Source organism: Cyclopterus lumpus, chromosome 21, assembly GCF_009769545.1.
Source record: "Cyclopterus lumpus isolate fCycLum1 chromosome 21, fCycLum1.pri, whole genome shotgun sequence".
Taxonomy (NCBI): Eukaryota; Metazoa; Chordata; class Actinopteri; order Perciformes; family Cyclopteridae; genus Cyclopterus; species Cyclopterus lumpus.
This window is the reverse complement of record NC_046986.1, coordinates 17,588,969-17,615,133: the sequence shown is the minus strand read 5'-3', so window position 1 is coordinate 17,615,133 and position 26,165 is coordinate 17,588,969. Positions and strand designations below refer to the sequence as shown.

Genomic DNA, 26,165 nt, shown 5'->3' with positions numbered 1-26,165 from the left:
TGTTCCAGCTGGTAACGGTGGAGCTCATTTTAACACATTTATATGTAGAGTAGATGTATAAAGTTGCATATAATGGAAATACAGTACTCATGTACAAATACCTAAAAATGGTACTTAAGCAGAGTACTTAAGTAAATGTACTTGGTTATTTACTACTACTACTAAGTGCACTCAATGTCAGTATTTAGACATGATGGACGCCGCCCCACAATGCAATGCACACATGGAGAAGTGCTTTGTGTCAAAGTCACACATTTTCTTAACGTGCGTCAGTGCACTTCCTGTTACTACAAAGCAATAACTGATGATGATCACGTCGAGGGACACAGCAGTCCTTTGAGTTTCCCTCACATAACTGCTCACATCAGTTGTTTCCTCCTCAGAGCATCGAGAGCAGGCTGAAGGTCATCCTCCCTGAAGACCTCGGGTCGTCTCTGATGGACGGAGTCGTGCTCTGCCATCTGGCCAATTGCATTCGCCCGCGCTCTGTCGGCAGCATCCACGTCCCCTCGCCTGCAGTGGTGCGTCTAAGTCCTGACCTCTGACCCCTGAGATGAATATTCATGATACTCATAACATATCACAGTCTGGTTTCTTATTTCTGATTTCAACTTCTTTATCAATGTGTCTTTGTGTGACTTTGTGCTTCCAGCCCAAACTCAGCATGGCCAAGTGTCGGAGAAATGTGGAGAACTTCCTGGACGCCTGCAGAAAGATCGGTCTGTCAGAGGTAATACATTTATACAATAACAGGCTCCCACTCCGTTAGTGCTCTCTGAACTGGGGGTCGCTTTCAAGTTACTGCTCATTTCAGATCGATCTTCTATTAAAACATGTCTGCTGGTGTTATTGGAGACGGTTGCATGACAAGGGCATGAAGGTGCTATAGACAACAGGAAGTGAGTTAGTGTATTTTGCCCTGCTGATTCAACACCGTGTCGGCCTTCGACAGCCCGTTGTGGAGGATTGATGCAGCAGAGTTTATAATTAATGAATAGATGCCACGGACGTTAAACACTGGTCTGAACCCAGTTTGTTGTTGTTTGTCCAGTTTATTTGTTTATCAATGGAGAGTTGTGGCAAACCTAGTTCTCATTTATTTACGAACTGGGCGGCCTCACTGCTGCTGAAGACAGTCCTGGGATTTGATCTAGCAACCCCGGACCTGAAAACACCCCCAGTTCATCAGAGAAACCTCCCCCGTAATACAACAGTTGCACTTCGTCATCAACATGTTTTGGCTTCAGTTGACCGATTATTGATGAGATAGATAGATAGATAGATAGATAGATATATATATATATATAGATATATATATATATATATATTTATATATATATATTCTCTCTCTCTCCTCAGGCTCTTGAAAATTGTCTAGGTCTGAGGGGAAAGAAGTAGTCATAGTAATAATTAACGTTAGCAGCTTAATTATCTTGTGATTTATGTCAGTAAGTGAGGTGCAAACTGAAATTGAGGATTATTGCAGGACACTGATGACGACACTAAACTGTAAACCAGATCTGGGAGGATTTCTGATGATTCCATGTTTTTAACAGCATAATAACGGAATAATGAAAAAAAACAATTGAAGCTTAATTTGAGAACAAAAACTTTACTAAACGTCTTCTACACCCCAAATTATGTTTCCTTCTCTAAATTACAACACGAGAACCAGTCAGTGTTCTCCCATGACTGGTTTAATGTTCCTATCTGCCTCCTTTTTGTTCTCATCGCTTTTAAATACGGGTGTTAATGTCGACATTTAACGCTGAATCATCATCGCTGTCATCGCTGCCTGTGGCTTCAGCTTCCTCAATCATGACTGTGTGTGTGTGGGTGGGTGGATGGGGGGGTGATTTTGGTTAGGGTTAGCCTCCAGGAAATTAATTCTATGAAATGTCCCCGAAAGTGACCTAAATAAACGTGTGTGTGTGTGTGTGTGTGTGTGTGTAGATGTCAGAGCTACACTAGAGATGTTTTAGCATGCAGACTCTCGAAGGAAAACATTGTGACTCAATTGTCCCGTTTTTGTTCATATGCTCTGAATGGTGTATTCTGGGACAAATGTTGTTTTAACTGGGACTAAAATGCGTAATAAGCTCAGAGCTTCCAGCTTCTTGACAGGGAAGTATTTCCTGTTGAGTCCAAGTGAGCAGGACAGTGGCATCCATTTATTTACAGAATCTGCTTTATTGGCCAAATATGTGAACACGTATGACTCTCTTAATGTTCTCAAACTAAAATGGACATACAGGAGCTGAACAGTAAAACAAACATTTGCTACTATGTACAGATATACAGATATACATTTAAAAAAAGTGTATCTTCATATAAAAACAACACAATATATTTGTAAACAGTAGTACAGCAGTGCAGAGTGCAGAGGTTGCTGTAATAAATAAAACGATCAATAAGTTGCTTTATATGCATATGGTGTGTGAATATGACAGTATACACAGCACAGTGTATACAGTGTGTGTTTAAAATATAAACGTATATCATTTACAGGCACAGTGAAAGTTAGTGTTACAGCCAACAGAAAAAAAAAAGCATTTTTATTGGTAAATGACGGACCTCTTTTTTTTTAATAACATAAGTTTAAAAAATAATAACATAAGTTTGTGTTTGAACGGTCTATCACATCATTGGGACTTCAAATTTAATTTGGTTCTTATGTCGCTTTAATTGTGATCATTGTGATTATTTGTTTGTAGTTTTATGTTTCATCTTTAAAACGTAGTCTATAATCTTTGTTTTCAAACTGTTTTTGTCTTGGTCTTCGCTTTTGAGAGAGAAAGAAGGACTTTTATTCCTTTTCGTAGCTGTTGATCTGAACTGACTTGTTGACCTTTGACCTCCATCTCTGCTGCTGCTGCTTGCTGACTCTCCTGCCTCTGTGTGGACGTTTGTAAACTAGCGAATGCTTTTAATGCCCACAATTATGCAAGCTAACGTGCAAATTATAGCTTCTGTGCTAACGTGCTAATTATAGCTTCTGTGCTGGCCTGCTGCACTGGCTCTCCCATCAGCCACTTTACCCACTCCTCAACATGGCCTGCTTACTGGGTAGGAGGGGAGGTCAAACTGTTCTCCATCCTCTCAGTAAGCATCCCTGCTTCTTGTCATGGTAACCCCTGCCTGCTCCCGCCTCACCCCACCAGCTCACACTCTTGTCTGTGACCTTTGACCTCTGTGTTAACCTCCTGCCTTTTCTTTCTCTTTTTTACTTTCCGGCTGGATCGCACCACATCCTCTTCCTCCTCCCACTTCTCCTCCTCCTGCCTCCTCTTTGTCGACGTTTCCCTCCTTCGCATAATTTTTTTTTAACATAACTGTTTGCCTCTGAACTGCTTCTCCTCTTCATCACATTCCTCTTCTTTTTTTTTACTCTCATATCAATTTTGTAATATTTTTTCCCTCTTTGCTCCTTAAATTGCCGCCTTCTCTATTGTTTCCTTCTCTCCATTTTCCTCCACCTGGTTTTTGGTTCTTCCTTGGAGAATATTTCACCTGTCTCTTATCCTTTTTTCTCCCTGACCTTTCATTTGTTTGTAAACATTTCACCTCCTCTCTCTCTTTCATTTAAACTTTTCTTTACCTCCAACTTTCTTCCCTACTTCTTACTTCTCCACTTGTTTCATCTTTCCATCTTCATTTCCTCTTTTTTCAATTTTGTTCCCTCATTGCCTTCATCTCTTATTCCCACCTCTTTCTATTCCTCCTGCATTCTTCCCTTCCCTCCTCCCTTGTTTCATTCCCACCTTCTACCCTTTTCCTTCCCTCTTTCCTTTCCTACATTTATTTTCCTCCATCTTCCCAACGGGGGTGCTAGTCTTCCCTCTGTTCGCCCTATGACATCATCCAGTGCCGCCTGCAGCCAGTTTGCGCCACAGTTCAGACGCTGGTTGCGTTGGATACAACCTCTCCAAACAGGAAACGGGAAGAGGCAATCTCAACTCCAAGCCCCGCCTCCTTCAGGGTGTCAGAGACTCCCTCATTTGTTTCTGTTACCACTCAAACCCCACCTCCCGCCTGGCAAATCTGGGACCTTATTGGCTCGAGCCTGCTTCACGTCCTCTGCCTAGTTTTGCTGTTCGTGGCCTATAGTTGGAGCGAGCTAACGTAACCGTGACAATAGCCTCCTGTCAGTCAGCTGCCAGTGCCCGCCCTCTTTCTGCCCAGGCTACTACACCTTTGTTTTTTGCTGCATTCATGTCACGTGGGAAACATCACGCTCCAAAATAAACTATAAATAAATAAACTACGTGGAAATGTTAGTGTTGATATTTAGTCCATAAGCATTTCCTGTAAGTCCACATGTGTGTGCATTATACAGCTACTACACCCAAAAACAAGTTTGGAGTAGTAAACATATTTGTTACTCTTCTCAGATTTAATACAATGCTTATTTTTCTCAATAGTAGTTTTAAAATGTTTGTGTGTGGAACGACAATTGCAGTAAGAACAAAAGAAGTAGTGTAAATATTATGTAAAGCTGATATGTGAAGGTGTTGAGAACAATTTCTGCAAGATTATGATCAGATTCCATTTTAAACGTCACACTGAGAAGGATCAGACTTTACGCAGGAAAAGTGATTTTATCTGAGTTGGCAACTACAGATTTAATACAATTGTTTGTAGGTTTTGAGGCGCTTTTGTTCTGTTACTTTGTGAGAACTGTGGCTCTGAACTGAAGTTAAGAGACCTCCGGTTGATGGATTGATGATATCAATCAACAGTATCTTTCTTAAAAAGCACAACATGACAGTGCCGATAATGTGCTGTATTCTTTATGTACTACACAGGTACCCATACGTGTGTTTCTGCACCAGACAGTAGTTGCTCATTGGAGGTTGTTGTCGCTCTTTGACATTTGGTGATGAACACAAAACCAACAACAAAACTGAAGCAAACTACAAACAGCAACATTTCTGTCATGACTTTTTTTAATTATCCCATTAAATAATATAATAGTATAACATCTTTAAACCACCACATCCCATGTGATATGAATCATCATCATGCATCAGCTACTCCTTCTTTGATGTTGTTGTTGTTTTACTAAAATCAGCTCTTCTGTCTTCTGTCTTTGCAATAAATTGACCCGAAACTTATGACAGGCGGGAAATGTGGAACAGCAGAGATCTTCTGATCTGTGCAGGACTGACAGGGTTTAGGTGGAGCCATGAAAACTCTTCATCTTATCCGTTGAACGCCATGTTGGAAGAACAATAACAAGATGAAAACTCTGTGACAAAACAAACTCAGTATTCAGCCAGTTGGCACCATCACGGAGGTCTAGCGGACAAATGATCCGAGACAAAATGTCTTGATCGGATCACTCGTGTAAAAACCAAACACTACCAGAGCGCTGGATATGTTTTGGATTCATATAAAAACGGCCGTGTGGCTGTAGCAGCTGTGTGCTTCTCGCTTCACTTCCCTTCTGTTTGTGGATTACTGCAATGTGGAGAATGGAATTGGGACCGAAAGTTTTATTCAAAACCACCAAAAGCAAGTCGGATAAAAAAAATGCTGTCTCCTTGTCCATTGACGTCTGCGTCGTGTCGGTACCACGGACAGCGCCGCAACAATGCCCACAATCAACACTGCTGTTGATTATTCTGAAACCACAGCTAAGGGTGTTTTTACTTTTTTTACTATTTTTTAATAGATGTATAAAGCTTAAACAAATAATTTGACAATCGGTCAACTTTAGGCGAGATTTGACCAATCGTATTTGACTACATACATTCTTAATCGACGACACACTATAAACACAGCTACAGCAACTGGCTGTTGATTCATGCAGCTGTTCCTTAAATATAACATAAACTGTATTTTCATCAAAAATTATGGGGACAGTGAATAAAATAAGTGAAGTAAATCAGTTTCTCTGCATTATGCATAAATATCAACAAACACTGGTTTCATAAAATAGAAAAAACACAGATGAATTGCATTCATTTGCATTTGTACAAATCTTGCAATAAAAAAAAAAAAATGTTTTACCATAGCGTCATAGTACATAAAACATGTGTTCTCTGAAACCACACTGCGTTGCGTAAGTAGTCAAAGAGCGGCTTTACTAACCAGCGGGCCCAGAGAGCACAGCAGAGGTCTCTGATTATGTGTTTCAGGAGGTTTGAAGGGATCTGACTCCTATTCTGTAGCTGCTGAGATAAGCAGAAATCTGCTAGTTATCCAGAAGCATGTTCGCACGACTCGGCCTCAATAATCCACCGATATAGCTGAAACAAACTAATCAGGTGGTTCAGCAATCTTCAGAAACATGTCCCCCAAATGTTTGAGACAGAATGCTCTGTAAGAGGTGCTGAAGACCTCCAAGACGGCCCCCAGATACAACAGCTGTTTCTGTGCCTCCATCACTTCACTTTGAAGACATTTCAAACCATAGCTGATGCCTTGAAATAGTATGTCATAGTTCTTTCTCCTGCTTCAGAGTAGCTGGACTGCATCATAAGCGCATGATTCTGAATGGTTCACAAGAAGAGCGACACAAAGAGCGTGTGCGACTTTCTGATTTGAGTTAACGGAAGCCATATTATATTCATTAATGATTAAATCAGTTAGTTGTTAATTGGGGTCTTAATTTGAATGTGAATTGTTATTTTACACAATATTTGAGTATATGATGTTTTGAAACTTAAGAAAAATGTGAATTTAATGTTCTTTTTTTCTTTATCTTTGTCCTGCTTTCTGAGTTTCCAACTCTTCTGTATCCTGATATGCAACGTGACTGTTTGTGGAAACATTTGAAGGGCTATAGACACTAGAAGAGTTCATGAAGTTAGATGCATATATTAATCGTATTAAGCAGTTTATCTTGGAGGGTAGATTATCACGCTGTTTGTAATGTTTAGAGGAATTAAAAACTGAGGAATGTGGAGTTTTGCTGGCGCCCACTGCAACTTAATAGAAAACCCAACTTTTCCCGGCCATGTGAGCAGCTGATTGGCTGTTGGATTAATTCACAGAAACTGAAAAAACGCAGACGTCTTCACTGGTAGTTGGCCTTTAATCTTTGATGCCTTATATTTATCATACACTGAATATTTGACATAAACCGGTGTGAGATGAGTAACTCAAAGTGTTACTTTATGTTATTACATTTCATATTCTGTGAATTAATTATGTCAGTTGCTGCTGTTTCTTTGTTTTGCCCTTTTAATTTTGTTTACTTTGTGCTGATGATGTGAATGGATTTCATGTATGAGGAGGATTATTTTTATGACTTATGTATGATATTTGACTGTTAAAGACTGAGTAATAAATGCCGTTTAGGGATGTTGTCTGTTCGACGGAGTCATCGTTTAAGATCGAGGTGAAGAAGTCCGGCACGCGACGCCTGTAAAATTAAAACTACAGATCAAACAAACCAGATATAACATGCTGATGAGGGAACTTTAGAGGTTCTGGTGGACAGATTTATGTATTTGTCTTTATGCTAAGCTAAATCTCTGCTGGCTGTAGATTCATAATTATCTAACTCTAAAATATAATTACTTTTTCTTTTAATCTTAGGTTTTAATTCCTAGTCCAGAGCTGCATATCAACTTTAAGTTTAAACATTTAAACATTTCCAGGTTATTTTACGTGACAAAATGACCTAAATATGAAACTTCATTCATACTTAAGTCCACTGTCATGACAACTGTCCTAAGTGTGAGCTATTTATCCTCCAAATAAACAAAAACAAAAAGTGGCAGTAATCTAGAGCATGAAACTATAATTTGGTTTATAAAAGTCCAGTATGCAGGACAAGCTGAGTAACTGGCAGTGTTATACTCAGTGTGGGCTATGGCTATATCCTGGAGACACTGAGTGTGGGCTATGGCTATCTCCTGGAGGCAATATGCACCATTGGACACCCGGTATGTGCCAAACTCGTTAGAAAGGTTTTGTTCGTCCATGTTTTTGCCAGAATGTGCGGAGCTTTTATTCCGTGTCTAAATCCTTTGTCTCTTCTCTGCTTCTACGTCTGCTCCTGCGCTCCTCCTCTCTGTCCTCCTCCACCTCCTCCACCTCCCAGGACAAACTGTGTCTTCCTCACCACATCCTGGAGGAGAAAGGCCTGGGGAAGCTGTGCATGACGGTGCAGGCTCTGGTGGACGAGCCGTCCTCCAGACACACCCTGCTGACGTGAGCGTTAGATGTGGGCGGAGCTTCCCCTGACTGACACGTACATCAAGCGCACGCCTGGATCAACGCCTCACTTTAAGCTGCGATCCTTCTACAGTAACAGAGTGATTTTATTAGATTCAAGGATGCAAAATGGTGTTACGAGAACTAAAGATTAATTTGCTAATTCATGAGAGGGAAGTTCTGGGTGGAGTCAGTATGATGCCACGCGGATAGACTGGTGGAGGAATCAACCAGTGCCAGCATCTGACTGGTTCCAGCTGATTGCTCACCTTAAATGATTTGTTCTGTATTAGTGTCGGGGGAGATTTGTGGATGAAAATTAACACTGATTTCCTCCATTTCTTTATATAAACATAAGAGATACAAACAGTCAACTAAAGGGCATAAATACAACTCTAGGATTATTTATTTTTTAAAGGAAGAATAATAATTCATTTTCTCTCCTTTCGTTTTCTTTCACTGGTTGTACCACAAATATATTACAAAGTATTAGGGCCACATTGACCGGACACTTAAGAATTAAGTTACAATATTTTGGTGAGTAAAAGAATATTACAAGATGATGTCATACTTCTACAACATTAAAATATTGAGATTTTGTAAAATCATTGGAAACGCATTATCAAGATTTAAAAAAAAAAAAATATTTGAGGGAAGAGGAAGATTAAAATTAGTTTGAGATTCAGTAGTAATTTTATTCGACAGTCATACTATTTTCAGAATAAAGCTGAATTGCAAGATGTGGCTTTATTCTTGTAAAGCTACGACTTTCCCCATGAAAAGTATGATTTTTGTTATTTTGTAGTATCTCATAGTATTTTCATACAAAATTGTGATTTAATTTTTAAAAATCTAAGAATGTTTTCTGAGCAACCATGGCCCTAAAACTGTTGTACAAAAACAGGTGCAGGGACTTAAAAAAAAAAAAAAGTTATTTAATTACAAATTAGATTTAGAGTTGGTGGAGCTGCCAATCTGAAAGTCATCACGCAGGCTTCTCTGATTTTACAAACCATCAGTTATCAGATTATGGATCTTTTATACTGAGGGGTTTGTGGGAGTAAAACCAAAATGTTATAGTTTTAACTATAGCGAGGCAACTTTTAACCACAATTTGTATTTAAACAAAGATATTTATAATATAAAGAGAAGCTGAGACAAGTTGTTTGAGTTGTTGTATACTTTCAAAAAAGAAATATGCCAAAAATATTTTTCTCTAATATATTTTAGGTATAATTTTGTCTGTTTTCTAAAAGTTTTTGCTGACTCTGTGGAGCTCTCTGCATGTCCCTGAACCAGGTCTGAGTCTGTGAATCTGCCACTGGGACACTAATCTGTGTTTATCAAGCATCTCTGATGGATTCTCACAAATCCAGGTATATATTTTTATTTTATTTGATCTTTTCTTACCTTGAATTCTTTCATACGTGTTCAATCTGTGTTCACTGAACGCATCTCCAGGATTTCTTCAGTGAAACTACTTTTTTTTGTGAGATTCAGTTCAAGACATGCTCTTGAAAAGAAAGATACAAAACACTCCTCGTAGCCTCTTCGGGCTGAAACCCCCGGATCATCGACATCTAAATATTGACCGGCTTCTATACAGCGAGACCTTGATAAATATCAGAGTTGTGAGTTAGATTTTTACATTTTTAGGCAGGTGCAGGATCAGTGAGGATGAGATCTCATGCAGCAGCACCTCCGGCTCAGACCGTCTGGATTGGTTTTCAAGGAGATGTAAAAAAACAACTCATAAGCAATTAGTTTTAATGCAAAGGATGAATTTGTTCTCTTTTTTTTCTCACCGTTTTTGTGAGTTCGTCCAAACCTCTGAGGTTCAGGCTTGAGCTGCTGCTGCAGGAGATCAGAAATCCTGTGACTTCACTACACTGTTGATGCTTCATTCCACTGCCTGCTGTGTCGACAGTATTTATGTGTGTGCGTGTGTGTGTGTGTGTGTGTGTGTGTGCAAAGGAGTTGCTAGTTGGCGTGAATCGTGTGTCTATGCGGATCACGCTCGACACCAAGAGTTGTTGAGGGGCAGGACGTCATTGTGGAACAACAGCTGAAGATGTTTCATATAGAAATCTCTGGAAGATGTTTTGGTCTGTCTTTAATCTGCGTTAGGTGAGTTGACCACTAGGGGGCAGTAAATGCCGCTTCATCTTCAGATGGCACTTTTAATTTGAGTGACTTTGAGCATGAAGGCTGGTCGATTCATAATTTAAAAATAGTTGAGCTGAGACTCATTTGAAATAAACGTAGCAGGATAATCAGGATTATAATAATTATAATGATTCTAAAGTTAATGGACCTGATTATAGTAATACTACCTTTCTGAGAGCAGCAGGTCTGTTCATCACATAACACACGCTGACCAACGGAGCGAGAGAATCTGGAACTCTAAATATATTTATTTCAATTTGTTTTAATATATATATATTTCTATAACTTAAAACAACAGCACGTCTCCTGCTTAATTGGGTATCTTTGACTCCCGTTGAGAAAGATTAATATGACTTCCTCGTTCCGGATGACGTTACAAGAGCTGGCTCTGTAATAGACCATAATGATCTCTGGCGGAGTTGGTATTTAAATTTTTATGGTAATATAATTTAGATGGAATTTGATTATTTACTTCTTAAATGCTACTACTCAAATATTAATACCACACTGAAAATACATTGCACATTGAAAAGGCTGCAAGGAAAAAAGGATTAACTCAATATTTAAAGTCAAATTGTCGTTCAATAAAGAGGAATAAGGAATATTTACACTTTTCTGGACTGTAAAATAAATCCCCGACAAAACAAATCTCCAATCCAACAGTGTTCAGTGTGGGGACTTCAATTGGAAGTTTGAATCATTTAATTATTATTCTTTTGGGGCCCAAACTATTTCAAATGCAAATAAAACATTTGATGTCTAAGCGATACTGATTTTATGTTCTATTCATTTTAAATAGTTGTTATTGAAGGGAAGAAGAAGGACAGCAATATAATACTGATTCCAAACTGTTGTACCAGTCATAATGATAACTTGAGATGTTCTGGATTCACGTACTGCCCCTTTAAAACCTCTCGGCAGGTCTGGGATCAGAACGTGTTTCTTCCTAAATGCCATAATAAAACCACAACAAGTGTCTTGGCACTCTTGAACCAGCAGGCTTGTGTGAATGAGTGAATACGAGTCTTTTGTTTTCCGTACATGTGATTGCAGCTTTCTATCCAAAGCTTGAGCGACATGAAGATTCAGCAGTAAAAAGAATTAGAATAATAAATGTTTCCACTGGATCGATTTGACAGTTGCCAAAACAAACATTTACTCTCTTGTGATAAAACTAAAGGATTTTATTTAAATGTACTATATAGCCTGTGTACATATTTTTTTTATTTATCACAAGGATTTCCTGATGGTGATTTAATGTAAAAAAGAAAAAGTGATCAGTTATGTATTTGTCTATTTCCTTATGTACTGTATATTTCACCAGAAAACACAGCAAACTTTAACATCTGATTAACCCACAATATCACACATGATTACAAAAATAAATGTTCACGTATTTCTACACTATAGTCATCTTGGTGAAGTAATGATACAAATGTTTTATATACATTATATCAGCTTTTAATTATGATAACGGCATTATGTTTGCCTCGTGGATAAAACGTGTATAATAGAAGTAGAGCAACAAACTGTCTTCCTAATAGTTCTTAATTATACGTGATGTTAAATTATTTTGATTTAATTAAAAAACGCCTGCTGGAAACAGTCTCTTAAAGATATCAGGAGTATAATGTCAAAGAATATGGATGATTTTAGTAATTATGATTTGCATGTGCTTGTTCGTAATGAACATTTCTTCAAAATAATCAAATTTCATATCCACAGTTTTGTACTCATTACATCATCACATTCATTTTGGGGGGGAAAGCAATAAAACTGCTTCCGCCGACAGAATCTGCACTTTAAACTTCTATATTTATATCTTTGTTTTGGCAACTAGGAAAATCTTGAATCACCTTAAATCTGAAATGAGAGAACAGAGAATTAAAATATGTGACGCTGGTGTAAATTGTGTAAATGGTGGTGAATCAAACCTGCTGAAGCAGTGTTTTTAATGTCTCATTTTGTATATAAATATTGTCCAGAAACAGCCTGTACTCACATTTTTGTACTTTTCTGACTGGGAGGAAATTTATTTTTTATGTGACTTTGATGTAACATACCCTTTTGTAACTCTTTGTGAACCTTTTGTGTAATTTGTTGTACAGCAACTCAAATGTAAATGCATGAAATGTCCCTTTAATGTCGCCTTAACTGCTGTGAATACTGTATATAATGCACTGTATTTCTCATCACTATCAGTAAAGACCTCAACTGTCTAAATAATGCAATCAGTGGAAATACTTTATGCACAAAGTATGTGGATGTCAAAACTAAAATGTGACTCATTTAATTATTCAAATATTTCCATCAGCCCACTAAAAACCAGGAAAACCTTTTAATACCACACGACCACATCATGTCATTTACTCCCAATACAAAATTAACAAACATAACGTAACACAATCAGTTTTTCATTCATCTTTTTATGTTCCTGGAACGACTCACTTCATTACGATATAAAATACCTTTATTCTGATAAGAGGACGTGATCTGGAGATTTTTTTAGGTCGACAAACTTCATTAAGAACAAAACACAAATTAATAACTGAGGACTTTATTCTTCAAATACAGCTGTGACTGATGAACAAAATACACATGGACACCGTTTCTCAATGATCCAAAACGCATGATAGGAGTTTTTGTTCTTATTTGAGGCTTTAGGTAAGTGCCGTCTAGACAGAATTTACAAAGGAATCTGAATATTAGAATTTGGTTTCCAGGGAAAAGATGACGTCATTGTACTAAATTCTGCGTCTGGTGGTTGACATCAGGAGAGCGGGGTCGGCGTGACCCCGACGGTCCTCTCCTCAGGCGAGCGATCAGGCATTGAGGAACTTGGCGTGGTGCTTGACGTGGTCGCTCAAGAAGGAGTAGATGAAGAAGAAGCTGTGGTCGTAGCCCTGAGGGAGAAAAACACAACTTCAAGTTCACAAAGCAACTCAAACTAAACAGATTTGTTCAAGTCTGAACTTTAACAAGTTCGGGTTTTAACAAAAAAAACATCGGAAGGAAATGAGTAGAATATTTTTTTGAGGGGATAATCAAACATTTTGCAGCTGGTTTCCTGCAGCCTGATTACTTTTTCAGATAGTCTATTCTTTTAGATGTTCAGATATGTATAGTTAGTTAATTAGTTGGAATGCTTCAGCAGTCCAACTATTGTTCTTGTAAGCTTTCTTCAACTTATTATTATTCTATTTCTTCCGTACGTATTTTGAACTGTATCTAGTCCTTCATATTTTCAGCTCTAGAAACCGTTCAAATATTAAAAAATTCAACTCCTTCGGGAATCAAGCGCTATGACTTTTCAACTTTTCAAATCTTCATATTATAAATCTTTTTATAGTTTTTTTTAAAATGGGATCACAATGGAGAAAATGTTAAACTTTTAAAACCTTATAACATCTTCATACTTTCAGACACCATTTAAATTTTCAAATGTTGACAGAATCTTCAACTATTACTGTATATTTTCAAATATTTTTTATATTTTCATATCTTCAAATAATGAATATTTATATGGAATAAGAAATGAATGGGTTCCTATGGAGGAAAACTTCAAATCCGCTTAAACTTTTTCAACTTTAAAACCTTCCAATGTCCGCATGCTTTCAGCTAGAGACACCATTTAACTTTTGAAATGTAGATAAAATCGTTAGCTATAACTTTATAATTTAGCTTCTTTTGATAACTTTTATACTTATTTTATTGTCCCCGTTTTAGTTTGTGTTTTCAGCCCGTTTGAGAGTTTTCAATGATTGTGTGAGTGGAAGCTTAGAGCTGTGACGTCATCGCTAGAGTGGAGTGAAGCTTCAGGATCGTACGAAAAAAAGATTTGTAAATTGTCACTACGGCCACACCGTTTACTCTTTATACACCATTTATGGATAAAAACGTAGGGATTCTTGTGCCGGTCCTTACATGTGTCGATAGAATCCACGATGTTTCCCACACTTGTCAGGAGAACGCTTAACGAGGGAGCAAGTCCAGTCTCTGCCCCATAGAGCCCCATTATATCTTTCCCTCCAAAACGTCTTCTCACAGACGATGGCACCTGATTTGTAAATCGCGACTAGAGACACATCGTGTAACATACAGACCCACAAGCAACATTTATGGGTTCGCAAGAGTCTTGTGTCTCAGGAAATATAATTATATTGGGGGGTTACTTTTGAAGTTCTATATGATATTAAGCTTTTTCCGAAAAAAATAAATGAACTGAAGTCTATGAAGATATTCTTCAAAGCAAAAACTCTGTGTCACTCATGACATGTGATTAGCTGCACCTGTGTCACTCATGACACAGGTGCAGCTAATCAGAGCAGTCTCACACTTATTCTGGTTTTAGCTACATTAAGAGGACACACACAAACACACACAGTGTGTCTTTCTGTCTTCCCTTTCAAAATAAAAGCCCCAAGAGTCACACACAGGTATTCTCATTCCTCTGTCTGTCTGTCTGTCTTTCTGTCTTCCCTTTCAAAATAAAAGCCCCAAGAGTGTCACACAGGTATTCTCATTCCTCTGTCTGTCTGTCTGTCTTTCTGTCTTCCCTTTCAAAATAAAAGCCCCAAGAGTCACACACAGGTATTCTCATTCCTCTGTCTGTCTGTCTGTCTGTCTTCCCTTTCAAAATAAAAGCCCCAAGAGTCACACACAGGTATTCTCATTCCTCTGTCTGTCTGTCTGTCTTCCCTTTCAAAATAAAAGCCCCAAGAGTCACACATAGGTATTCTCATTCCTCTGTCTGTCTGTCTGTCTGTCTGTCTCTCTCTCTCCTTTCTTGGATTGTAATTCATCTCTTGGATTATTTAGATGATGCAGTTTTCCTTTCAATTTGTCCAATTATACATTTAAACAAGGGTTTTCAGCAATTCAGTTAAATGCATTTGGGCTTCAACACTTTTCAGCAGGTAGTTTGACTTTTCTGTATGTTTTCATATATTCGTCTATTCCGCTATTTTCATATATATTCAGCTATTTTCATATATATTCGCTATTTTCAGATATAATCATCAAGTTCAAGCCATTTTCAGCTGTTTTCATCAATCTTCAGCTATTTCTTTTAACATTTCAGCTTCAAGCTTCAAATTTTCAGCTTTTTTCAGCTATTGTTTTATATATTTCAGCTTCATTCTTCAGATTTTAGCATTCCAACGCATTTTCAGCAGGAAATGCTCTTTCTAGTTATTTATATATTTATTACCAATTCAACATAGTTTTTCTTCTGTTTAGAGACTTCAATTTATTTTGTTTTGTGATCAGATATGTTGTATTGAATGAATGTTTAAAGTTGAAGGTAAAACAGGGTTTTACTTAACATGAGCACATTCACTATTAAAATCATGTTGAGACCCTCTTGAACTACCATTTCTTTTTATAAGTTTACATTTTTAGGTCAGATTGTTTAAACTATTAAGTATGTTTCTAATAATGAATACACATTATTTTGCAGACCAACTGAGGATTTAAACTTGTTATTTGTTACATTAATCAAAATGATTCACCTTTAAGTTTAAACAGCCCTAACTCTACTACCGGCTTTACCCAGCATGCAACTGTCGTGTTGATCGGTGAGCAGACGTGTTTAAATGAGCCGGGAAGTGTCAGCGGAAGACTAAAGGAACCCACCGGCTGCAGTCTGAAGACGACGGGGATTCTCTTCTCGGAGCAGACGGCGATCAGGTTGTCGGGCAGCAGCTGGCTGGCCGACAGGAACTGGTCGTCGCGACCCTGATCGATGAGGATGTCGAGCGGAGGACCAGAGTATGCCGACGCCAGCACGGTCGCGTCGTACGCCTAGAAGACAAAGAGGAGGGTTGAGAACAAGACGCTGAAGCACTCGTGTGGTTTGAAACTGGTTCAAACTTTCACGAACAAAAAGTGAAACATTTCAACTCTGTTTGCACTGAAAATGCTGCACAACAATTTCCCTTGAGAAAAATATATATATATAAATATAGTATTTTATAGAGTTGGTTGTATTTGTCCAAGTTTGAATAAGTCAGTCTCAGATTTATGAACATAATGGAAAACAACAGCATTTAGTTTGTGATGAACAAACGACAAAGATAAGTACAAATATTCTATTATGTACATACAAGTAAATAAATATTATTGACCCCTTGGTGAAATTTGTGCAGTCTATGTAATAAAATTCAGCAGCAACTAGGGTTGTCAGGAGCTTTCCTTCACCGTCTGTGTGTCAGTGGGCTTTCCTTCACACAATCTGTGTGTCAGTGGGCTTTCCTTCACACAGTCTGTGTGTCAGTGGGCTTTCCTTCACACAGTCTGTGTGTCAGTGGGCTTTCCTTCACACCGTCTGTGTGTCGAGGACGGTCGTCAAAAGCTCCGGCACTTGATGCCATGTCGTCTCCCCAGCGATCGCTGTGTGAGTGAGCGCTGCCTGTTAGTGTGTGAGCGCTGAGAAGCCCCGCCCCCTTGCAGTCAACGCACTGGACAGCATTAAAGGAGCGGATCAGTGCGTGCGCTCTGATCGAGCGCTATTTTTAATGAAGTATCGATACTAAAAATATGCAAAACCGTACGGTTTTGAACGTACAGGTACCGCGGTACCTTTTTAGTATCGGTACACCGTGTAAACCTAGCAGCAACAAGAAAGTAATACACATTAATGCATCAATGATTATAATTCAAGATGAACTGGAATGATCTACACAATGAGAACTTTTACTTTTGGTACTTGATTTAGATACTTCTGTACTTTGACTGAAGTACGGTTTTGAATGGAGGACGTTAACCGCACAGTGCTCACCGTGATAAGATAGTATAATGAAAATGAGAAGTAGAATTATTAGAGTCTGCAGAGCTCTCACCTCCCACGCGGTCCTGTCGGGGCCCAGGTACCCGGAGAAGGCCTTCTGTCCCCAGGGACACTGCACCGGGTTACAGATGGGAGCGAACGCGGACACAGCCTGCAGGACACACAGCAGCTTCAGCTTCATTGGCCAAGCATGTGTACACGTACAAATACATGCACTGCAGTTTGTGCATCGCTCTAATTATACTTACACACAGAGAAATTTACTAGAAGACAGAAATATTACATCTAGTGTCTCTGGTTTTATTTTTATTATTATTCTATGCTGTGCAGAAAGGTTCACACCCTGAGGATGGCTGTGTACTGTAGCAGTGAATCGACAGTATTGTGTGTATAAAGTGGATTTAATTAATTCACAGAATAATACAATTGTATACTGTTGATATATTTACCCGTTACATTTACTGGAAATAAAGGTTATGATGGAAGATGTTTGATAATAATGATGTCAGTAATCTGGTTGTACACACATACATATATGCAATACCTTGTATTTCCCAGGGTTCTTCAGGGCACAGATGAGCGCCCCGTGGCCGCCCATGGAGTGACCACTGATGGACATCTTGTCTGGGTCGGTGGGGAAGTTGGCGTTGATTAATTTGGGGAGCTTAAAGAGATCATCAAGAAAACTAATGAGCTGAATGAAAAATGTTAAAGTCTGTTTTTCAGGTGAGCAGGTGACATGAATCCAACGCACCTCCTCAGTGATGTAGGAGTACATGCGGTAGTTGGTCTTCCAGGGGTCCTGCGTGGCGTCAACGTAAAAACCAGCTCCAGTGCCAAAATCCCAGCTCTCATCCTCTCCCTCGATGTTACAGCCACCTGATGCATGTTGGGAAACAATGACGTGTTGACAGGAAACCACCTAAATCTCTGAGGTACAACAACTAGATGCGATGAATGTTGTATAAAACCTGAGGGAAACATGCATTAAAACAATTTAACATGAGGCTGCAGAAAAACAAAAATGTGTAGGGGTCTGAATACTTTGAGTTAACTGTATTCCTTCATCTATGGATCTATGAATATTGATATTCTGAGCAGAATCAAGCTTTTGAAATAATATCCTATTTGGGTCAAAACAAACAGCACTCATGTTCAGGTAAAGGAGAGCAGGTGTGTTTGTTTTACGGCCAGTGTGTGTTTTCTTACGTGGACTGGTGTCCGGTGCCACGATGATGATGCCGTGCTCCGCAGCCGCGACCTGACTGCCTGCTTTGGTGATGAAGTTCTGCTCCGTACAGGTCAGACCTGCAGAAACACCGAAGGAAAACTGATGACAATGACGATGATGATGCTGTGGAGTCAACAGAGAGCTAAAATACAAATAGAGTCTGGTGATTTCCTATCATCTCCCATTGTCAATATATCTCAAGAAAAGACAAATACACCAACAATCAGAGTATTTACTAACAAGTAATGTATCCATTATTGTAAAAAGAAAATCAATGATTCTCACTGCTGCACTGGGTGACATGTGACCATGAACACACACACAGTTGTGTTTTTTGACTCAACACATTCTTTTTTTAAATTTATATCACTTGTTTTTTATTTTACTATGTCTCATGTGCACTTTACCCCTTTGCTGCTGTAATCCGGTACATTTCCACACTGCAGGACTAATAAAAGGATTATATTATCTTATACAGTCATGCTGCCACAACCAATCACTACAGCACCAAATATGGATTAATCCGCCACTGAAAATAGTTCACCCCTCATTTTTGTGTAAACTACAGTGACCAGCTGTTTTGGGAAATAACTGAGCTGTTTTTTTTAAACATGACATTATATATTGGTGATGTGTTTTTAAAGATGTTTTAAATGAAGTTAGAGAGTATTGGACGAAGAGAGTTTTTTTCTTTTCGTTCATTTAAAAACAGGCTTTAAGGTGTAATGTGAAACTGTGAGTTACTTCATATCAGTGAAGCTCTGATATGAGGCTTCACACTCACCAGAGAGCCAGTACATCACAGGACATTTGTCAGTCTCAGCCTTGGGAGGCAGATAGACTGCGAACTTCATCTTACACTTGAGCTCCGTGCTGCATGGAGGAAACACAGACACACCGGAATTCATACCTTCATAGGTGTGTGTGTGTGCGTGTGTGTGTGTGTGTGTGTGCGTGTGCGTGTGTGTGTGCGTGTGAACTTGGACTTTTGAGCTTTTAGCACAGATCTCACCTCTCATGTTCGAAAACCTTCTGGAAGCCACCAGCGCACTTGTTGGAGGACACTTGTGTGTGGGCCATTTTGGATCTGTAGTAAAAGCAGAATGGCAATAGTCTTCTTTTGACACAGTGCATATGTTGTGACCTGGAATTAAAAACAAATACTGAACCATTTGACCGGATTTAAAAATACAGCTAAACTGCAAGAAACACCCTATTTAACAACTTTTTACGTGTAAACACTGAGTCATCTTAAATAACAGGTAACTTAACTTAATTAACAGTACTTGTGTGAGTAAACTAGCTTATACTGCACAGCTGTATACCACACATAGCAGCTGTAATACAGCTACACGTACAAATAGCAACGTTAAGTTGGTGACAGTTAAGTGGACCTGGAAAATCAATAAACTTCATCAAACTATCGATTAGAGATATTGACGCAGTGAGCGGCTTCCACTGTGGACTCGTTAGCACCACAGGTCCCGTTACAGTGAAGTGGCAGCAGCGACCACGGTGACGAAAACAACCATCAATTCAAAAAGCGTTTCACAAGAGGCGTCATTCATATGCCGAATTGCACAAAACATGTTTTCTTTTTCAAAACACATTAAAAAAAATCGTAACCACTTTTGTACTTTATTCATAAGCAGAGACATTTTAAAATAGTTACAACTTGAGGGGAGTTTGGCGTAGTGTCCCACATCGGAGGGCGTGCATAGATTAGCAAGTTAAGTTAGCTCGTGTCCTGTTAGCGTTCATTCACGAGTGTCTGCGAGACGTTAACGCCTTTTATCACCTTGAGAAAGCAAATACTCAAACTAGAAGCATACTTATCCAGCGCATACCTTTTTAACCACAGTATCGGGCTGAAACGTGTGCTCGGATTGGTTAGCTAACTCCCCACCAGGTGCAGAAGCGGCGTCACCAGAAGGGACAGAGTCCAAACAACGTCAGGGTGAACGTGATGACGTCACGGGGGCCTCCCCTCCACACCACACTTTACGTCTCGGACGTAACGTGGACGGTCGGGCGCTAGATGGCGAAGGTGTTCAGTAGAAAGATGCAGTATGTTTCCCTTTATTGATTAATTGGTCAATTTAATATTGTATTATATTGTATTTTAAATGAATATTACTATATTATTTATTATATTTATAAAATGTTGATTGATTTAGAGTAGGGTTATAAGTTACAAATAGAAAAACAAATAGGTGGATAATATGATATATATTTCTATGAAGAAAAAAAAAAGAGCATCTATCTGTCTCACTGTCTGTGTGTAGGTCTGTCGGTAAATATATATATATATATATATATATATATATATATATGTATATAATAATATAATAAATACACAGATAATAACATCGATTTTGTTTCTATTACCGTGATGCTAAAATGTTCCATCAGCATTAAATAAATCATTGGGCAGAGAATGTTATTCTACAAGATGTTTTGAAAGCAGGATTTGATTTGTAACAAAGTATTTCTACACTCTGGTATAACTACTTTTACCTTCTTCCACTATAGTGAAAAACAAAAACATGTCTCGCAAACAATCAGTGTGAGCATGACAGAGTATGATGAAGACAAGACTCAATATGACATGAAGCCGAGCAGATGAGGACAAACATGGCAGACATAAGAGTAAAACTTCCCTACTGATTTGCTAAAAGCTTTGCAAATCAGATATTCCATTTAGCCATCATGTTTACCATTTCTTATCAACCTTGCTTGAAGCTGTCTGTCCTCAAACATGGGCACCTGTAACCATTGGCAACCCCTTTTTGCTTTGTGTGAAGTACAGCATGCAAAACGTAAACAAAATAATAATGAATGTCCACATTCTTTAAAAGCTCCATTTCTCTGAAATAAAGCCTGTCTCAGTTTATCTCTATGTGTGTTGGTCCCCCTATTATCAGCTTCCTCAGCAGTCTTTATCCCCCTCACCGCGTACGCACAACCTAGATTGTAAATGATTTATTATTAATACAAACACAGAACACCAATACTTGTGTCCTGTCTGTCTTTGCAGCTGCTTCCCGAAATTAGACCGTTTCAAAACATCCACCACCCCCACTCCTCCAAAAAAAAAGAAAAACAGATTAAATTCACTCAGCATCCTCAATACTCTCCCTGCTCTCAACGTGATTATGCTCACGCCTGCAGACATGCACCCATGTGTGCTGGGAAGATTCCATTTATAAATGAATTTGTCACAAATTAATGTTCTCCTGCTCATCATTTATATATCTCAGGCAGCAGTGGAAGGCCCTCAATGTTTGAAGCCACTGTCCTCAAACTGAATGTGTGTGTGTGTGTGTGTGTGTGTGTGTGTGCATGTGTGTGTGTGCATTCCTGTACGTGTATAAATCAACAACCCCTGAGGTGCCCTTAAAGGTGCAGTTTAGGATTTGGCAGAGTGGGGCGATGAGGTTGCAGATTTTAACCAACTACAACTTCCAAAACATGTAGAACACATGTAGAAGAACACTTTATCTAGAGCCAGTGTTTGGTTCGTCTGGTCCATGAAACATGAGTGGACTCAGTGAAGAGGACACACTCTGTATGTAGATATGAACGCCTCATTCTAGGGTAATAAAAACACAACAATTCTTATTTACAGCTGACTATACACTAAAGAAAAACATACGTATTAATATTATATTCCCTTTCTGCCAATAAATCACCCTAAATGCTACACACTGTACATTTACACTGTACATTTTACATTTGATATTTTATTCTATGTCTCGTCTGCACTTTGTTGATTGTTTATTTGTTGTCTACTGTTGTTGCTTGTTGTTGTTTGTTATGTCTGATGTCTTATGTTAACAACAAACAGGAACATACACTAATGACCCACGGACAGAAAGACAACAGGACAGATCATTTTTTTGTTTGTTTGATCTCTACCTTGTTTATTTTATGTTTCATCACAATGTATCTTTTATTTTATTATATTGATTTATTCCTGTCATCCTTCCTTTTTCCTATTAATCAGTTTTCTAACATATATATAAAATATTAGGATGAAAATGTGTTAGTTCAATTGCTACATGCATATGAACTAAAAGACCAGGAAGGAAGAACATATTTTCTATCATAATGTTATGATTCATTCGGAAGGGGTTTCAGCTCGTACGTATATTCAAGGATTTTCACATGTGTATACCTAGCCTTAGTGTAATCTAACCCCTAGTGAAAAGCTGTGTATATGTAAGCCCAGTGTCAACGTGTCAGACAGGCAAGCTGAAGGTATTGTCGTCAGAATGGCTAAAACACATGTCTTGGTTCAAAGAGCCTCGTCAAAAGATTTAATTGGCAAACAAATCTTCCCAAGCTCGTCTTCTATCTAACCTTGAGTCAAACTAGTGACTCTAATCCAATGTTTCTTAAAAGTAAGGACAACCTGGCGTTCCAGTGAGGCTCAGTAAACTGAGTTTAATGTTGGGATAGTTGAAATCACAATGTTGACATGACTGTCAGTCCAGGGCCCTATTTCTCGTACGTGGTTCAACTAAGATCAAATGTCCTATTATCCATCTTAAATGAACCCGATGATTGAAGTCAGGCTATCTCGGTTTCTATGTGTCACTATGCTTGGACTCAAGATGGATGATGAAACCGCTGGAAGGAATTACGGAACCCGACCAGGGAGCTTTCTGGACTCATTGGAGATCATGGACTGTCTGTGGTGAATTCAACGAGAATCTCTTCTCCAACACAAGTTGTTATGTGCGCAGCTGCAGGACACTGGACCCAAACGCCGTCAACACTGGAAAAGGCAACTTTATTGCTCCACAGGATTCAACAGGATTCAAAACAAACAAAACAGGCTCACACACATGCTCTTCAATGATCTAGACAAGACGAACCGACAAAGGGGAATGACATGAACAGGACTTAAATACAGAGGGCTGGTGCAGGTGATAAACACTACAGATCCTGACACAAGTAAGCCAATACTTGATCTGTTTCAGTCCAGGGGATATGCACAAGTCATCACTGCTGCAACCACAGAGAAGAACACACTGCTGGACCTCATCTGTGTCGCCACTACCAATACTGCATTTATTTGGCACAAGCCAAAACTGTTTCAGCAGCTGTGTACACTATTGTACTGCTAACTATTACTGCTTCAGACATACATCAGAAAGTATGTGTTCTAGATGTAACACTTACTATCTGGTGTACTGACCAGCTGAAACCCCAAATCCCCACCCCACCCAATTTCACACTATACACTCTAGATATAAACTGTTACTCACATATTTAATTTCTGACGGACAGAGACACAGTTCTCCTATGTCCTCTGTAATGTTGAGTTTCTTTTCTGATGGACAGAAGACACAGTTATCTTGTGTCCTCTAAAAGGACACTTGCCAGCCTTGTCCTCACCTCCTTCAGCACTGTGAGCATCAGCTCACAGCAACCAAGACATGCTGTCAATCAACAGAGGACCCGTCACTGTTGGACCACATAGAGACACGTTTTACTTCCTGCTTGTCCCAGTCATTCTTTAAAGTAGAGGATGAGAAAACACCTGCCTGCCTTTGCCTCACCTTCTGTCTGGCTCTGGGATTCTGGATCAGCTCCTAACAACCAAGACATCATGCCACCACAGACCAGATGCTGCAGCACCAGCTTAACTGTCCATCAACAGAGGAACCACCACTGCTGGACCACCGAGTTCTCCTTCTACCTGCCAGTGTCGAGGTTTCTTCACAGCAGAGCATAAGCTATTGCTTTCTTATTTCATATGTGCTTTACAATGTATGTGCTTTCGGGACTTACTGCTTGCATGCTATTTACATTCACAACTACAGAAATAGGAATGACGTTTCTCCCTGTTGTTCTCTTTAAGCAACATTTACAATTGCTTGTCTCCGACTGTGGGTCTGAGCTGCTGACAAATGAGCTCTACATTAATTATTGTTCATCAATATTTAATTAATATTATTTTATTTAAAAAATATACAATGGAGTTGAAGTATTTTGAGAACAAAGTCCAAATATTGATGAATAAAGTTGGAATAATTTGAGAATAAAGTCACAAATGTATCTTTTCTGGTAACGTTTGGACTTCATTGTGATACCATGCTTTATTTGTCATCACACAATCCCTTTTTTTCTTATAATATTATGACAGAATAAATTTTCTGCAGAGAAACAACAGTTTAGATGTTTTTGGCACATCATTTGTTGCAGTTCATTTTGGGGATTAGATGATTTTCCCCTTTCGAATACATATTTCACAGTAATTTAACAACGCTGTTTCTCGTGAGTGTTTATGCAGATTTATTCATCCGAGCAAGTTGAGCTGCCGACCGCCGATGCTCCGGGAGTGTGACAGACATGAGGTGCGTTGGCACTGGACAAAGAGACACACAAACACACAACTTGTGTGGTTCATATTTTAATGTATTCATGTATCAACTGAGCTGAAACGGTGAAAAATAGTCCGATTTGTTAAATTTATTACAGTCAACCTCCAATTTATGTGGAAATAAGTGATTCTTTGAGAACTTCATGTTCCAGCTGACAAAGTAGAGTTTAGCAGGATGAGTCTGAGAAGTCCTAAAATGATTATAAGATAATAACATGATTTTCCCTCACACAGAACATTACTTCTGTTACGTCAGTGGTTAAACTCTCAACAATTGTCCTATTTTCACACTTGTTGCTTCATCTTTATTTAAAATAAATAGCATTAATGTAAGATAACCTGCTGCCTCACAGTTACAGTACAGAGAGTACATTACAGTACATTAGAATCAATAACCTTTTCCTGGAAAAATATGATATAAAGATCGATCCCCGCGAGGGTCATATGTCCTATTTGAATATTTATGCATCATTTATATGTGAGCAGAGAGAAAAGGCCAGGAGAAGTATTTCGGGAAAATCTGCCCTTAATAATCAATGAGAAACTGACACCAGTTATTAGTCGCTGTAGTACTTTAAATATGCTTTAACATTAATTCCTCTCTCCCTGAAAACTGTTTCAAAATGACCTTCTGCAAACTTTTAAAAGTACAGTTGATGATTTTACGATCAATAAAATGTGGTTTTGCCTGTTTGACATGTCTGTCTGTGGGTTTCTCGAGGCCATCTGGAGTCAGCACCTCATCACTGAACACCGTAGTCTGTGGACACAGGTGTCTAATGAGAATATTAATAATTAATGAGCATTTCCTGATTAACCGAGCAGAAGCTGGAGCGACTGTTAGACTTCGTTTCTACGCTGAACAGAAAAAAAAGACACAAATGACATTAGGGGACACAGTATTCATAGTCTGTGTATATTACTGTCTCCCAAACTTTATTTCTCGGGAACTATAAAAAAAAAAAAAAGGACAAACCGTTGTGACCCAATTAGGCTGATTAGTGCGTAGATGAATGTCCCTCACCTTTTGTACAACCATCACTTTATATTATCCTGAATAGGTAAACCAGCCATTTTGAAGAGATACACGTTTCTGCATGTATTATTTAAAACACATGCACATCTGTGACAACCCGCTCTACCACTGGCTCGTGCCCTGCAGGTGGGCGTGGCCAAGGGCCATCAGAAGAGTGGAAACACCTGAGGTAATCAGCAGCGCTGGCAACACCTGGGCCTTGTGTACCAGTGCTGCTGATGAAAGGTCCTCTGGTCTCAGGAGCTCCCTCTCTCTCACTGTCCTGGGACCCCATTTGGCTGCTTGTAGAGTATGGTTTTGACCCGACACTACAACATATCACACACACGTCCCACACATGCACTCACCGCCGCCACTGGAACTACTGACTCCACATGCCACTGTTTAT

The 26,165-nt window shown here is 38.9% G+C and overlaps 2 protein-coding genes across 7 annotated transcripts in view; one reads left to right on the top strand and one right to left on the bottom strand.

The window, feature by feature from the left end:
* The window catches only part of lrch1 (leucine-rich repeats and calponin homology (CH) domain containing 1), a 66,796-nt gene extending 50,799 nt beyond the window's left edge, over positions 1-15,997 (top strand). For 4 of the 5 annotated variants that reach the window (XM_034562135.1, XM_034562133.1, XM_034562134.1 and 1 more), the window contains 3 exons: positions 384-521; positions 653-730; positions 8,054-10,864. In XM_034562135.1, the coding sequence (XP_034418026.1) occupies positions 384-521; positions 653-730; positions 8,054-8,167 (330 nt within the window). In that variant the 3' untranslated portion in view covers positions 8,168-10,864. Of the gene's footprint in view, positions 1-383; positions 522-652; positions 731-8,053; positions 10,865-15,886 lie in introns of those variants that run through there. The other variant, XR_004611819.1, reaches the window with a different exon arrangement.
* On the bottom strand, positions 12,874-20,366 carry esd (esterase D/formylglutathione hydrolase). Of its 2 annotated transcripts, none has more exons than XM_034562137.1 (9): positions 20,198-20,366; positions 19,363-19,437; positions 19,135-19,223; positions 18,329-18,427; positions 17,874-17,998; positions 17,664-17,783; positions 17,172-17,270; positions 15,967-16,134; positions 12,874-13,235 (listed from the first exon to the last, which is right to left on the bottom strand). In XM_034562137.1, the coding sequence occupies exons 2-9, from the start codon at positions 19,428-19,430 to the stop codon at positions 13,155-13,157; spliced, it is 849 nt and encodes a 282-aa protein (XP_034418028.1). In that variant the 5' UTR covers positions 19,431-19,437; positions 20,198-20,366; the 3' UTR covers positions 12,874-13,154. The 2 variants fall into 2 exon arrangements, with proteins under 2 accessions (XP_034418028.1, XP_034418027.1); XM_034562136.1 differs by having other exon boundaries at positions 19,363-19,494; positions 20,198-20,312.
* Positions 20,367-26,165: the final 5,799 nt, after the last annotated feature.